The sequence below is a fragment of the Melozone crissalis genome, unplaced genomic scaffold (assembly GCF_028551555.1).
Source record: "Melozone crissalis strain CALT ecotype California unplaced genomic scaffold, PUWL_Pcris_2 ptg000004l_1, whole genome shotgun sequence".
Classification (NCBI taxonomy): Eukaryota; Metazoa; Chordata; class Aves; order Passeriformes; family Passerellidae; genus Melozone; species Melozone crissalis.
In genome coordinates, this window is record NW_026535782.1 from 17,076,581 (window position 1) to 17,092,139 (window position 15,559).

The 15,559-nt window shown below is 38.0% G+C and overlaps 1 protein-coding gene across 1 annotated transcript in view; it reads left to right on the plus strand.

The window, feature by feature from the left end:
- The window catches only part of TFEC (transcription factor EC), an 86,215-nt gene that overhangs the window by 50,829 nt on the left and 19,827 nt on the right, over nt 1-15,559 (plus strand). The window contains exons 2-3 of the mRNA XM_054276957.1: nt 2,903-3,145; nt 5,269-5,364. Of these exons, the coding sequence (XP_054132932.1) occupies nt 2,903-3,145; nt 5,269-5,364 (339 nt within the window). The remainder of the gene's footprint in view (nt 1-2,902; nt 3,146-5,268; nt 5,365-15,559) is intronic.

Below are 15,559 nucleotides of genomic sequence, written 5' to 3' on the forward strand. Positions count from 1 at the left end.
CACCTTGCTACACTTGGCAGATGTGGTATCAGGAGCTCTTGGCAGGAAGGGCCAGGTAAGCCACTACACCATGGGCTAGAGCAGATGTAGCAGTAGAACAACACTGAGCCCTGGGCTGTGTCTGAGCTTTGTCTGAGCCAGGGTCTGGATCATTAGGTGGTCACTGAGTGCCTATTGTTTCTAGCTATTAATAGAAATCAGACATACCAACAAGCAAGGCCATCCATCTCACAGAACAATAGTATGGCAGAAAGGTGTTTAATAAAAAATTGTCTGCTGAGAGCTAGAAGATCTGCTTTATCAAATCACACTGCTTAATTTTTGTCAGAGATGTGAATCCAGGTTCCACAGATGTGCCAGATTATTGGATGCACTATCCTGAAAGCATTTCAGGGTCTTCCTTCATGCTTTTCTGCTTTAAACAAAGGACTAAATATTCATTGACCCACAGAGACAAAAAAAAAAGAAGGTAACCCTATATTCAGATTGTTGTGGAATGGAAGTAAAAGGTGCATCAGCATCAACATCCGAATCTTAAAATTACAAATAAACTCTAGTAAAATATTGTCACAGATTATGGGAATTCCTTAAAAGATTCTGAATTGAAAAATTGGTCTCCCAGCACTGCTGGAGGATATCATATTAGGATTATTGGGAAAAAAAATAAAAATTCTTCTACTCTGGCTACTCTGGAAAATTTTTTTTCCTTTTTGTTTTTTTTTCTTTTTCTGAGAACAATTGTGTTTTGTGGCTCTAAAACATGTCCATGATTAAGGTCTCTAAGCAGCTAAGTCTATGTTGATCTTGGTTATTTTACTTGTGAAATTACTTTATGTGGAACCGATCTTTCAGTCTTTTGCATTTTTGCATTTATTTCCCTGAACGTCTAACCTGACACCATTCTTTTTTCACCAGACTTGATAATGGTTATTTATATTTTCTATATGTAGACTATCAATTCAAATTTCCCTGTCTCTTTTTAGATTTCTTTTGCTTCTTCAGGTTCTCAGGACCTTGCCCAGAAAAGTGTTGAAAATCTCCAAGGATGCAGATTCCACAGCCTCTCAGGGCAAATGTGGGTGCCAGTGCTTAACTGCTCCTTGTGCATCATTAAAAGGAAACTCAAAATCAGGTCAAAGTTTAACATTTGCAATTTTTGCAATACTTACTTAAAAGAGTTAAAGTCATCTGCAATATTCAGAAAATCTAAGTTGAAATTTACCTTCATACTGCTGATAAAAGATAGAAGTCATTCAACAACCCAATGGAGGATAAATCAGTCATACTTGGAATGAGACACTGGACTCTGGTTTTATAAAATTATGAGGATTTGAGTTTTTACTCCTAGTTTACACATATTATATGCACAGTTCTAAAAATAAGTTCTATGTTTGAAGAGCTTGACTTGAACTCTCAATATTTCTTTCTCACAGTATGAATTCCCCCCCCCCCCCAGTCCACCTTTATTGTACATTAACAATATAATTAAAAAAAAAAGGTTTCCCATTCTGCTTTGTCTTTACATTGTGGTTTGAGTTTAAAAAGTGCTTTACTTTAGCAGTGAGTATTAAGACTTATTTAGAATATATGAAGATGAAAATCAGGGCATAGATCTATTTTTAACCTCCAAGACTCTGCTTTGTAATGACTGTGACTGGCACAGTAAAGGGGTGGAGGGGTTTGCAAAACCACAGCAACACAGATCCTGTCAGCAAAGCTTTACTTCTTTTTCTGCCTGTGTAAGTTCAGGACAGGGTATAATCACTGAAAGATTATCACACTAAATAAGCACTTCTGATAAACTGTTTTTTACCTAATCAGCACTTAGCTGAATGTCTTGCATAAATATCCCCTTTGCCCAGTGGGATGGCCCTGTGGTGGTTCACTAAGAAAACAGGATGCAGAGAGATTTTGGTATGCCATTAGCAATCTGGGGCCCAGAGGAAAAAAACAAGCCATTGACTTTTCAGCAGTTTTCAAAGTTTTCAAAGCAATTTTTGCTATTATTTAACAAATATTAATCATGCTTACAGAGGCCACTTGAGAAAAATTTATGATAAGACATTTGTTACCAGTCATGCCATAGGAAGAGAAGAGAGCCACAGGGCTGAGCTGACAGCAAGGTTTGTGTATGAAGTGCTCCTCTGGTTGTGAAATTGCAGGAACGTGACATTGATCTGAAATGGGAGCTGTTTGAAGTGGCAACTGTCAATCCCTACAATCAAAGGATGACCCAAATTCTTACTCCATCAGCCATTTTGGCATGACCACTCAATTTATGAAGCTCAATCCACTAAAAAAGTGATCTGTCCTCAAGAGGCACTCCAAAAAGTCTGCCCAGCTTGTGGATAGTGAGCAGTAATTCAGAACTATAGCTTGGACTCTATTGCCAAAGTACAGCAATGCCTCATTTTAGTGACTGTAGTTATTACCAGGTGGGACAATTGTGGATTGAGGTGTCAATGACTGTCTACTGCTGTTATTATTTAAAATTGGTTGGATGATATTTCTCTGTGTATATATTTACTCTTTCATGTACAAAAGAGTCAACATTAATTTTAGAGTTCATATATGCATGTGGATTTGATTGCAGTGATCTCAAGAGAGACCACTTTTAATGAGAAAAATGTGTAGCATATTTCTGATCTTTTCTCAGGAACATGGTTATCTTTTCAAATTCTGTTTTTCTTTATAATTATTCAGAGTGTTTGTTCATGCGTGTAAGGGGAAAATGATAAAGAAATAAAAAATGTGTAAGTGTGTAAAAGTGAAAACAATTAATAATTCTATCCAAATGTTATTAAAGCTGAATCTATTGATTTGAAATATTTTAAGTGAGCACATGTATAAGTACTGATACTAACAACTTGAAACTTCAGCAATTATTTCTACTTCTTCCCAGGTACAAACCCACTTGGAGAATCAGTCCAGATACCACCTCCAGCCGAGCCAGCGGCACCAGGTGAAGCAGTACGTGGCCCTCGACGCCAAGCTGTCGGGCCAGGCGCTGTCGCTGCCGCAGTCGCACGCGGTGCAGCCGCTGGGGGTGGCCTCCATCCTGCGGGGCGCCCCCATGGCCCCCGTGAGCGCCGGGGACAGCCCGGTCACCAAGCTGCTGGCCCTCGGCGGGCAACACGAGAATGCGGTAGGAGGGCACAGAAAGGGGAAATGGGCTCTGTCTGCTTCTACACAATTGTTACAGCACCCTCCTTGCACTACAAGTGGGCAAGACATGACTTTCTTAACTTTCAAGGGGCTATGGCACTTGCTTTCTGTCTCCCCTTGAATTATGTGGGTTGTTCCCTTGTGTGCCTGTGAATAGCTCACTGCAGGATCAAGCTTTTAGACTGCTGCCAGATAAAATGTGCTGTTGCAACTTTTTACATATGCATGATATGTTGGTGTACATTTTCTGAATATGCACTTTGCAAAGAAAAACATCCTTTTTTCAGATAGGAGTTGTTTCTGTCTGAAGGTATTAACCTAGCTGCATAAAAAATGTTAAATACAGATTACCTTCAATACATAACTGAAAAAATCATTCATTCATTTTTCATTTAGCTGCTATATTTTTATGTGGGTTATCTTGAGTAAATTGGCAAAGATATGCTAACTTTAGTGCCACCACTGATTTTAATAGAGGTTCAGCTATAATACAATATCAGATTCTTATCCAATGTGAGATGTAGGTCATTATGGCTTTTAATACTTCAAAAGATTTCAAAAGAGACTGTTTATTAGGTAAGAGGGGAATTCCTACAGAAATGAGAAATGGAGATGCTGTATCATGTCTTGGACTTCAGTAGAACAGAAGAATCTTACAAATACACCATGACTCATTCGAGCATTAGGATGTAATGTAGCTAAGCATGAGGGAGCCCATAAAGCTTCCTGAGAGTTCATCTGGGGCCTCTCCACTCCTTCTGCATTGACAACTGACATTTTGAGTCAGGTTTATGGATTACTGGAGCTACTTTAAAATGCTGTTTTAAATGGCCTTTGTGGACACCTATGTGACCACCTCCATGCTGGCAAAGTGCAGTGTGCTGAAACTGTTCTCAGGCATTTTGGGTCTGATCAGGAGCCTGCCCTGTACCCTTCTCCATCCTGGTGAAGACTGGGAGGGTGATACCTGGCACTGGCAAGATCCTGGCAGCTTTGCAGTGGTTTGGACAATCTCATCTCAGACTCAGGGGGATGGATTGCTGTCACAGTGTGATTTCTTAATGTGGGTGTGCCCTGTGGTTAAGAGTAGGCTATAAATATATTAGTAAATAATATAGAGCCAGCACCCAGGTTGGTGCAGTAAACTGCACTCCTTCATATTGCTTAATTGCCAGCATTTCTTTTAATTTTGGTATAATTTTGGCCCTGATGATGCTTTCCTAGATAAGTCTGGGCACAAGTGCTGGCACAGTAGTTCTGTGTTCTCTGGTTTTAGAGAGGGAGAGGAATGCATGCATGAGCTGTGCTGGGCCGTGTTGCCAGAAAGTCTGTGTTGAAAGGTCCCATGTCTGTGTGATACTTTCATTTCACAGGACCATCTACAACTTCAGCTCCCAAGAGCTGCAGATAATAGACTTAAAAGTGACATGCTTATCATGGGATCTCCCCCAAAATTATATTGTCAATGGAACCAGACCATAATCATCATTGAAAACTCATGTTGGACTTTGGTCTATATGTATCTATAGGCCTTCAAAGTACTCATTATTTCATCCCAAGTAATTATTGAGATGCCTCAGTAGTTTTTGGCTCAGATTAGATCAAAACAGAGACCAGAAGGCTGTCTGGAAAAGTATCCAGTGTACTGCTAAACAAAGAAACCTCTACCTGCCCAAGAGAGCAGCGTGTAACACCAAACCTGGAGTGACTCACACAGCTGCAGAACCACAGGTTCCTTTCAATCTTCCTGCACCAGTGCAGCAATGCACTGTGATCAAGATGAAATTTGATGAAGGTGATAGGTCACAGTTACAGCTTAACAATGCACTCCTGTCATCTGATCATGAGGCTGCAATTAGGGGTTAAATATGGGCATGGGCTGGTGTTTAAGAGAAAGATGTATCTTGCTAAACCACAACTGTTTTCGCAAGAAGTAAATGTGAATATTGTATAGAAGTGTTTGAATTGTTTGAATTGCAAGATATAGACTTGTGAAATTGTTTCATTGCTGTAATAGCTATTCAAGATTAATCCTCTGTATTTTAAAAATAATTTTTTCCATTATTATTTGTATTGATTTGTCTTAAAATATTATTTTATCAGATGGAAGAAGTTATTGAAGATATAATCAATATGGAATCAAATTTTAATGATGAAGGGATAGGTTGTTCTGAAACTCCTTTACTAATGCAAAGAACTGTAAGTATTTTGTTGAATTTCATGTTGCTTTTTTATACTAGAAAGCTTCTTTGAGTGAGTCAAGCACATCACAATTCAGAGACTAAGGAACAGTATCAGTGGACTGTTCTTCTTTCTCTTCAGCTGATTGTCTTTTTGTCAATAATTATTACAGAAAAAGGCACCAGTGTGGTGACACATGGTTGTTTTACGTGGTCTGAATAGCATTTGGGGTTCTAGCCCAGCAAAATGCCTGGTGCATAACCCATTGGAGTTACTCATGTCTCTGCAGTGCTAAAAATAATAAGGATAAAAAAAATCTCTAGACCCTAGAAAGCCATTTAAAGCCTTGCTTAAACATCCTTCTACCGCAACTAAAAAAAAGTTTAAAAATCCCCATGTAATAGTTTCTATGGTACAGTGGTGTCTTATCCAGAAGCAAGGCTCTAGTTCTGGATTTTCATACTGACAAGTTGCATTTAGTTGAATAATTTCAAGGACGAATAGGAGGAATGTTATGTCTTCACAATAATTAATTTAACAAACTTAATTTTTATGATGCCTCTTTGTGGATAAATGTGAGAGGACCAACAAAGACTATTTATGTTTCCATATATGTTACATATTGGAAGACGAAGGATGGAGCTCTTCTGGACACAAACCCACAAAGAGTGTTATTATTTATGAAAATAATTCATATCAATACCTGTAATGCACTTTACAGAAGGATGTATGTTGTCCTTTCTACCCCAGCTGATGTCCAGAACTGTTTGTCCTCAGGGCTTTGAACTGTGCACCGGTAAAGGGGGGCTTCCCCCTGATGAAGGCAGGAGGATTGTCGCAGGCTTTGACAATCCGCCAAGGACACCTCAGGATGCTTTAGGTGCTGGCTCTTTATTGTCCTCTGGGGGAACAGCTTTTTCCGACTTACAGAACTTCCCTGGCTCCAAAAATACCTCAGGAGACAAGACCTCTACTCTTCTGTGTGGCCCACTCTACAGTCCAGCATTAATGCCAATGAACATTTCCATGAACACCTCCTATTTGCATGCCAGCTACAGAACTATTGCAGCTGGACTGATTTACACATATGTCTGTACAGAACATAGCAAGGAAAAGGTCCCTGGGGAGTGAATTAATATTTTGGCTCAAATTGATGTGAGGCAGGGGAGGATAATTTCTGGTATGATAGCGTGGGATGGTGATGAGAGGCATGAATTCTGGGTTTTGGGTTGAAGTCATACTCCCTTCAAAACCTTTTAAAATTGGATGATGTTAATCTGTCCTAATTCCAGGTTCATTAGCTTTTATCTTCAGCCTTGAAGGACATTTGTCTCTAAAATTTATTGAATACCTTACTCTTGATGAGGAAGGAAATCTGCAATGTCTTTTAGACCTTGATGGTATTGTACTTGCACAGATTTGGGACTCTTGAAGTGCCTCTGGGACAAGTAATAGTATTTGGACTTTCATTTGTGCTGAGGAAATCAGCCAGCTGCTAGGTAAGCCAGGGAGTAGCGCACATTTCTAAATTGCTCTGTTCAATAAAGTGGCAAAATAAAGCCTGCCTTCAGCAAGGCAGGAAAACTGCACCGGGGTGAGGAAATGGAGTGGTTTCTCTGCTTCTGCTGTCTTCTATTTTAGCATTGTGTACCTTAAAAATATACAAAAGAATTAGGCACATGGAGATGATCTCACGCTACTTGGTTTTAAGCCATCTTTCAGGCAACATCCTAAATCTGCCAGCAAAATTTTGGTCATAAGCTGTGCAACAGAGAAAGAGAATCACAGGTAGAAAATAATTTTTCTATATCCAGTTGTTTTAATTATCACATTAAACATAATGACATTTCTTTATCTGAGCCAAACATGTATGTATTACAAGAGCATTGGACTAGGAGGCATGATCAAGAGTGAGAGAACATCTAATTTCCCTGAGGTGTGCTGGGTTTGTGCTGTACTTCAGCAAGGACCCACAGTAGCTCTGACATCTGCACAAGGTGCCTGCTGTGGTGGCTGACACAAACATAGAGTGAGATTACAAGTGAGGCTGAGTTGCCTCTGTATCTGGCTGATTTTGGCTTTCTCTTTAAAATTCTCCAGCATTATTCCTAAGTATTTCTAGAATTTTTTAGACTTTCCTTACTTGGGATTTCATTTTGCAAACTGTGCAGAGTAATCTCTGAAATCCTGAAATGGACTGACTTGGTTTTCAGAATGTGGTAAAAAGCTCAGGTATTTTTTCAACAAAATCTTTTTTTGAAAAAGATAAATTCATGATGCCATTTTTCTGTCTCAATGTGTTCTCAATGGCTTACTCAGTGGCTGAGTAATCTTTCCACTTTTATGGTGCAACCTGTTGTGTGTTGCAGTGAACTAATGTTTACTTTAGTTAAGTGCACCCATGTACCTTTTTAATGGCACATTAAATGAAGACATTGAATTCTGTGAGACCACTCATGTGAATAATTGCTCAAAGGCTCATTGTCTGACCCTGAATTAATGAATTACAGTTATGCATTAGTAGAATCAGAGAAGTGAAAATAAGAACATTCCTCCATCTCTCATTAAAATAATTACAGCTTCTGAGGAGCAGATTTTCTGGCTTGTGCTTGGACCCAAATTTACAATTTCATGAAACTGTCTGGTTTTGGGTGGTCACTTAAGAATTGCTTAAACTAGGGAATATTCTGGCTGTATTTCTATTGCTCTTCAGAGTACCCTAATGGCAGAAACCTACTTTTTATAACAATCTTTTATAAATTCAGTTAAAATAGGACTAGTTTTCTCTACATGCAAGAGGTCTTGATTCCCCTGAAATAATTTGTAAACTAAATAATATCTTTGTCGATAAAGCATAACTGAAATAAAATCATTACAATTCCTATGAACTATCATGTAATGACAACTGTTTGTTCATTATGGAGAAGGTAAGACTTAATTTAAAAAAGACACCATTGAAGATGGTATAAATTTAAAGTAATTTTTTCTTGTTGTAATAATTTATTTTATGAAATTTTAATTAACAGACAGCAGAGTATTTGTTTATTATAAGACAATATTTTTCTCTAAGTATATATTAGGAGCAACATCTGACCATGTAAGAATAATTTAAAAAAATGACACAATATATAAGTGAGTTTTAGAAGTAAACTACTGACATGTTTACTTCTAAGCATTTATTTTTCAAATGTCTATCACCTACTGACATGTAGGTCAGATATGGTGACAGACATTTGAAAAATCAATACTTTTCATTTTTATCAGAAATTCATTCTTATTCAAAATCTTTACAGTCTATTTAACACAGTGAATTTAAAGTATTTTAGTCCTTCCAAATGTTCAGAACACAGGGAGTTTAGATGTTTAGGTCTGTTAATACAAAGCATATATTACAGCATCAATAATAGTTTAGGGCAGGTATCAAAAAGTTCTACTCTATATTGTTTTTAATATCAGCAAAGAGAAAAATTAGGAAACATATAAAAGCAGATGTTGAGAACATTAGTCACAGTGAAGAGAGGAAAGAACGGAGTTAGAAAAAACACAGAAATTAGTATTTCTGTGTTTTTCAAGGTGTAATTTAACAACATGTGATCTTATGAATCACTTTGCACTAAATGTTGTTTTGCTTTGATAATATATGTATACAGCCCTAGGGCTCACCAATAAACCCAGTAATGTAGCAACCACAGTGGAGATCTGTATGAAAACAGCTGGCAATTTACCAGTGATTTCATACAGAAATAACTGTTGCAGTCCAAATAGTCCCTGTACAACTGGGATGATGCTCTCTACTTGACATGCAGTCCACTAAAACTTATGGCAAAAGCATTTGGAGATTGACTGGCTTGGAATGAGAATGAAGTGAGAGGAAGTTTATGTTCTGCAATAGCACAGGCCTCTCTTACACAGACCTGGGTGGGACCAGCAAGAAAAAGAATTTAATCCTGTGAATGTTTTCAAGGATTCTAAGCTGTCTTTTTTTTCTGGTGCACAAAACATGAGCTTTCAGCACTATTTTTGAAGAAGCCTGGGGCGAGAGGCTCTGTAGCAGTTAGATGGCTGGCAATGAGAGCTAAGAAGCAGTTGCAGAGCAATGCTTCAGGCACTGCACTACCATGAAATTGGATTTCAAAATGCCACCAGCAGAGGCCCAGCTGCTGATATGTTGAATCAGTTCAGCTCCATGTTGCTGGAGTAGTCAATACTGAATGACTAAACTAAATGGAGCAGTTCATTTCAGATTGGAAGAAAATTGAAAGCTATTTCATGGAAAACCTTTTCATTCAATTTTTCCCACCTCCAGTACAAATTAAAGCCAAGAAAAAAGTTTCCATGTTGATGTAGGAAGAAATTATTTACTGTGGGAGTGGTGAGACATTGGAATGGGTTGCCCAGGGAAATTGTGAATGCCCCAACCCCAGCAGTGTTCAAGGCCAGGCTTGATTAAGGCCTTGAGCAACCTGGTTTGGTGGGAGGTGTCCCTGCCCATGGCAGGGAGGGTTGGTGCTGTATAGTTTTTAAGGACCATAACAACCCATTAACATTATATGATACTATGATTTATTTGTAATATTTAAGAAATGTTTTCTTTAACTATCCCCTTGAACGACCTTAGTAGCAAGAATGTTGAGAAAAGAAAAATTAAACCAGTGCCAGAGAAGGGAAGCCAAAGCACCTGGGCATGCTGGAACTCAGGGGCTGTGCCAGCTGTGAGCTGGGGAAACAGCTGGCCAGGGAAAGATGGCAGTACTCTGTAAAGGTGGTGTCTTGAAATGGGTCACCTCTTCAGGGATCCTCTGATGCTTCACTGCTTCACTTTCATTTGATGCACTTATAGTTCACTATTTCACCAAGACTGGGAGCTACTGTTTATTTCCAGTCTGCTTGGGAGTCAAGTCAGTGGGATTGCTTCACTTCTGCCACTCTTGCAGGAAAAGATCTTATGGAGAAAATCCTCAGTGCCTGCATGGCTTTGTTTTGCTCCTTTGGCATTTGGAAAAACCTTATGTTGTACAGGTACAAAGTAGAAGTTAGATCAGAATAGGACAGAGAGATGTTTTCCTTCTTTAATTTTTATGATTCTATTAACTGCAGCTGGTATAAAATTCTGATTAAATCTGTTAACTCTGCATTTGATTTTAGGGAGACACTATTTATTAGTAAAAGCATGGTTCATTCTGTCTGCAAAATCTCACTGCTATTACAAGGTCATTGACGTCACAGCTTCTCATCATGACATTAATAATTTGTATTTGTATTAATTATTTGTTAAATATTGATGGTGACCATCTGGATGGATTGCAAAAGCTGCCGTCTGTCCCATTCTCAGGAATCATACAGAAGGAAGAAATTCAAGTAGGGATACTCCAAAGTGTTTTATTCAACAAGTGCTGCAATTATTCAGTCATGAAGTAAAGCCAGCTTTCCACTAGAGGTGCATATAGCATTGCTGATCTAGGCAGCCCCCTACTGCATAATCACAAGTACTTTTTATTTCGTGAATACTGATGTAATTTGGCAACCCTTAGAAGTTGATAAAATCTGCTAAAGTTCAAAACCATTTTAGAGAAAGGACCAGAGTAAACATTAACAACCTCATTTGCTTAGGTTGGCTGACTTGAAAAGGCTGCATAGCATCAATGAAAATGCTTTGTCAATCATATTCTACACTAGATTAGTCTTAAAGTCCAAGGAAGAATCAAAGTTCACCTAAGTATATAAACTTCTGTCTAGCACTCTCTGGTATCATTTACATGTTTAAGGAAAAAGAAAAATGAAGGAGAAGGAAAAGTCGGTAGCTATTGAGGAAATAATAGACGCCTCAAAAATAAAACTGGTGAGCAAATATTTTCTTTGTCTTCCTTCAATACTATAGAAGTGTTAGGTAGGAAATTGTGTCTTTCAGTTGCTTCAGTTGCAAAAAAACTAACTATGAAAAGCACAAATTCAGAACTCCTCAGGCCTGTTTCCTGCAGCTGGAAGTGTCTTTTGTTATCACTGCCACTGCTGTTTTGAATGTCATGCGAATGTCAGATGAAGGCTTGCTTTTGGTATTTCACACAATTTAGTAGTTTGAGGTGCTAATGGGCAGTGTACAGCCCTCTTGCCTGCACAATTTACCTCATGCTGTAGAAAAGGTCTTCACAGAAAAGAGCATACATTACTTTGGGTCAGGAGAAGAACTGTGATCTACTTTTACATAGCTGCAGCGTTCAAAAGCTGTGCAAAATGACCAAAAACCTCATCTCTGTCTGGCACACTAACAGACCAATGCCTACTAATCCTTCTCTATTTTGGGGGTAGAGCTCTGCCTAAAGGGAGCTAAAAGACTTAATTTTCATGCAACTGCAGTAAAGTTTCCTTAACTCTGAAACTAAGAGAAATTTTCTTTTTTCTTCTCTGATTTCCTCTTTCTAAAAGGTAATTTTCTTTCCTCTTTTCTGGCTTCCTCTTTCTAAAAGGTAAACAGACAGAAATGTAAGTATAATTCAAAAATATACAGTTGTTTGTATGCAAGTACCTTTACAAACATGGCCTTATCACAGACCTTAACATTTGTTTAACAGCAGTAAGAGAAAAGGATAATTAAAACAGATTTCTAACTCTCCCAGTATTCATTCCTTATTAATTCCAAGCACCTGTGCAGCAGGATCTGCCAGCAAATTCCTGCTGTTTGGGGCCACCAAGGAGATTTGTTTTATCCCAAAGCCTCTGCTGCATCTTGTGCTGTTCTCTGTATACAGCAATGCAAGGCTTGAGGTCCTTAGGACATGGCAGGCCATAAAGAAGATTATATTTAGCTCACTGCTCTCTGCAGCATGCAGGTTATGATGCCTTCTGGAGAGAAACTTTACGAATTTCTGTCAATGGCACTTACATAGGTTGAATAAAAGACTTGTGAGCTCAGAGGCAACAACAGTGGCTGCTTTGCTCTCCAGGTGCAGTCCAGCTTTTTACTGCAAGACAAAACTACCTTGTGGAAAACAAGGATTTCTTGTCCATTTTGATAAATACACTTCCAAAAGTACAACTTTAATGATCATCTTAGCACTTTCTTTTCCATCAGCCTAGGCCTTCAATGCCCTTTAATATATGCGCAAAGTAGTTTATTAAGTAGCCGAGTATTTGGACTATATTTACATTTATATTTATACATATTTATTTTTACACTAGAAATATGCATTTGTGAATTTATCTGAAATCAAACACTACAGAAAGTATTTTCAACCAAAACGAAATTCTGCATGGTACACCCATGTGGAAACACTAGAACACACAAACCTTACTGCAGTTATGTTCAGAGACTTGGATGTTAGACGACACCTCAGAGGACATAGTATAAAGCATAAAATATTTAGAGTATATGATAGAAATAAATGCCTTTTTCACTTCTCTCTCAGCCTTATTTTTCCACTTTTTTGTGCTTTTCATTGCTTTTATAGGGAGAATTTAAATGATTTGATATATGCGTTTACATGCTGTACCCAACAAAATTGAAGTAAGGTGGAACCAGGAATTAGTGCATTGGCTGGTGTTACTTGTGAAATAATAGTAAAATAGCTAACAGATCTATCATTTAATTGGCATATTTTGTTTTCAGAACCTGGGGTTTAGTGGGCAGTACTCTTATGAATTGATTTCCAGCTGCAAGTTGGATGATGACGTTATCACAGCATCACTTAACTTCTGGACAGTGTCTGTTAATTTTGTGATCAGAAAAGTAAGAAAGAGCTAAAAACATACAATTAAAAGGTAGTAATTGAAAGGGCATGTACATCATGCAAAGGGTTGATTCTCCAGAAAATTCCTTTGCTTGGTCATATTTTATCAGACATTTATCTAGACAATGGACTTCTAAGTATATGACCAGGGCAGAAATGTACTATGACTGGAATATGAAGAGAGTTCATTTTTCTCTGATGAATAATGAACCACCTTGATGATCATTATTGGATGATAAAAAATGAACCAGTTTTCATGCATAATATATAATATCTGATATAATATATCTGAACATTAAGTCCCTGGTTGAGAATTGTGTAATTATGAAACAAGTTAAAGATAAACATAGAAGGGGATACAGTTTTTTCAGATGAAAACAAATCTGAGAAGGATAGTATTTTCTGCTAGTCTCTTTGCATAATAAAAAGAGAAACTGGAGCATTTTTGAATTGTTATTGCTGAAGACCATTTGTACTCAAATATAAGTATTTTTTATTGCAACTGCAAAAGGACCAAGAATATTTAGCTGTAAATGGGATCTTCTAGATTCTGAGAACAGTACACTAAAACTTTGGCAATTGATAGTGCAAATGCATCCTTACAAATAAAAAGGATAACACAGGTTATGTTCAACTTCCTTTAAGCAGCACAGCAATTGAGAAGGGAAGCTGAACCCTAGTCTTTCCAGCACAGTACTTGTATAGACAAGATTATGCATCCTGCCTGCAATACAATTGAAAAGATGAAAAGTCACAATTTATTAAAACACACATTGAAGATACAAGAACTGCCCCAGTTTTCCCCTTGTCAAAACCTGCAAACACCCATTACACCAGGTATTGTTATTTAGAAGATGGATTTGTTAATATGTGTTAATATACATTTATTGATCAACTCACTATTTGGTCAAATGCAGTGCACATTTTGAGGTCAATTCATGAACTTGAGAGATTGAAAAAGGGTTTTGTTTATCCGTCATTGTAAAGGCATGACAAGCCATCAACTGTGTTATTATGTTTGGTACCCCAGTACCACAAACACAAACTTTTATGGCATATGTGAAATGAACTTTTATGGCATATGTGAAATGAAACAATTACATACTGAGATTTTTGTATTTGGGATGCATGTATGGGATAATAATGTAAACATTATACAAAATTCCTACTTTTGTGGGGTTTTTTTCCTTTAATTAAAATGATTAAGCATTAAGTAGATGGGTGAAAATTTTTTTTGTGGCTAAGATTAAGTAGCCCCATTTTACAAAACTGTTCCTTGAAGTGTTGCTATCAATTAAGCTCGTGAAAACATGATTTAAGTGGGATATATTTAGGAGTAGGAAATGATAAAATATTGCACTAATCTTTTGTTTTAGATGCAGTCTGAGCAAGTACCAATTTTTACCAAGAGCCAAAACAAATTTTCACTTGCAGATACAACACTCAACCTTTCAGGTTAGGCAGCTCCATAGTCTCTCTCTTCTTGTGACAAGTAAAGCCAGATGTGTTGTGGTTCCCTGTTAGGCTTGCCAAGTCTGCAGGTGCAGTACAGGCCATCTGACCATGTGTAATAGGGTGAATGATCCTCAGAATGCTCTGCACAGCCCAGCAGCTGCTGTGGAAATGTGCCAACACTGCTACTGCAGGAAGCAGGCACTCTTGGTGGGTTGTTTGTCTGCAGTTATTAACCCTGGAAAACAGGACAGCAAAGGAAGTTCCTGCTAGCAGGACTATTCCTGCAACTTGCTTCCCATTTGCGTCTTTTCATGAGCACTTCTGATCCAGGCAGAATGAAGGTGTGTGGTAGAGGCAGTCTGGTCCTGACCTCTGTCTTCTCTGGGGACATCCTGACCTTTCCAATCACCCTTGGGCTTGTGAGTGTGACTGTGAGGCAGTGAGCCCCTTGGAGAGATGGCAGCAGGATAACAGGACTGGCTATCCTGTTGTGTGTTTGCAGGTTCCTCAAGGGAAAGCAGGCTGGCTCATGAACTGTTTTGACCTGTCAGGACAGTCCAGATGCCTTTGATGAAGAGCTCTTGGTATCCTAGAGTTTGGCCATTTTAGACAACTAGAACATGTCATGTGTCTGTTTTTTAAAGATAAACACACCCTCCATCATCCTTGAGTAGTGACATCCTTTGGGTTTATGGAGAGCTGTTTCCTATTGGAATTAATCTTTTTTAGCTAGTCCTGCGTATCCAAGGTTTGCTGTTGACAACCTTGTGTGTGAGCACACTTTAGTAAAATGCAGTACAGGTTATTTAGAAAGTAACTGAACAGAATTCCTTTCAGGTTACGGAGCAAGCTAAAGAAAAAATAAAGTTTTTCTATTTAAAATAAAAAATATATTAATTAAGTGCACCAATAACCAATCCTTGATCTCAGTTTACTGAATATTTTCATTAGTGACTTTGGAGAAAAAGATACATTTATGCTGATGAAATTTACTGAAGTAGCAAAAGTAAAAATATTGCCAATACAAAGAAGGA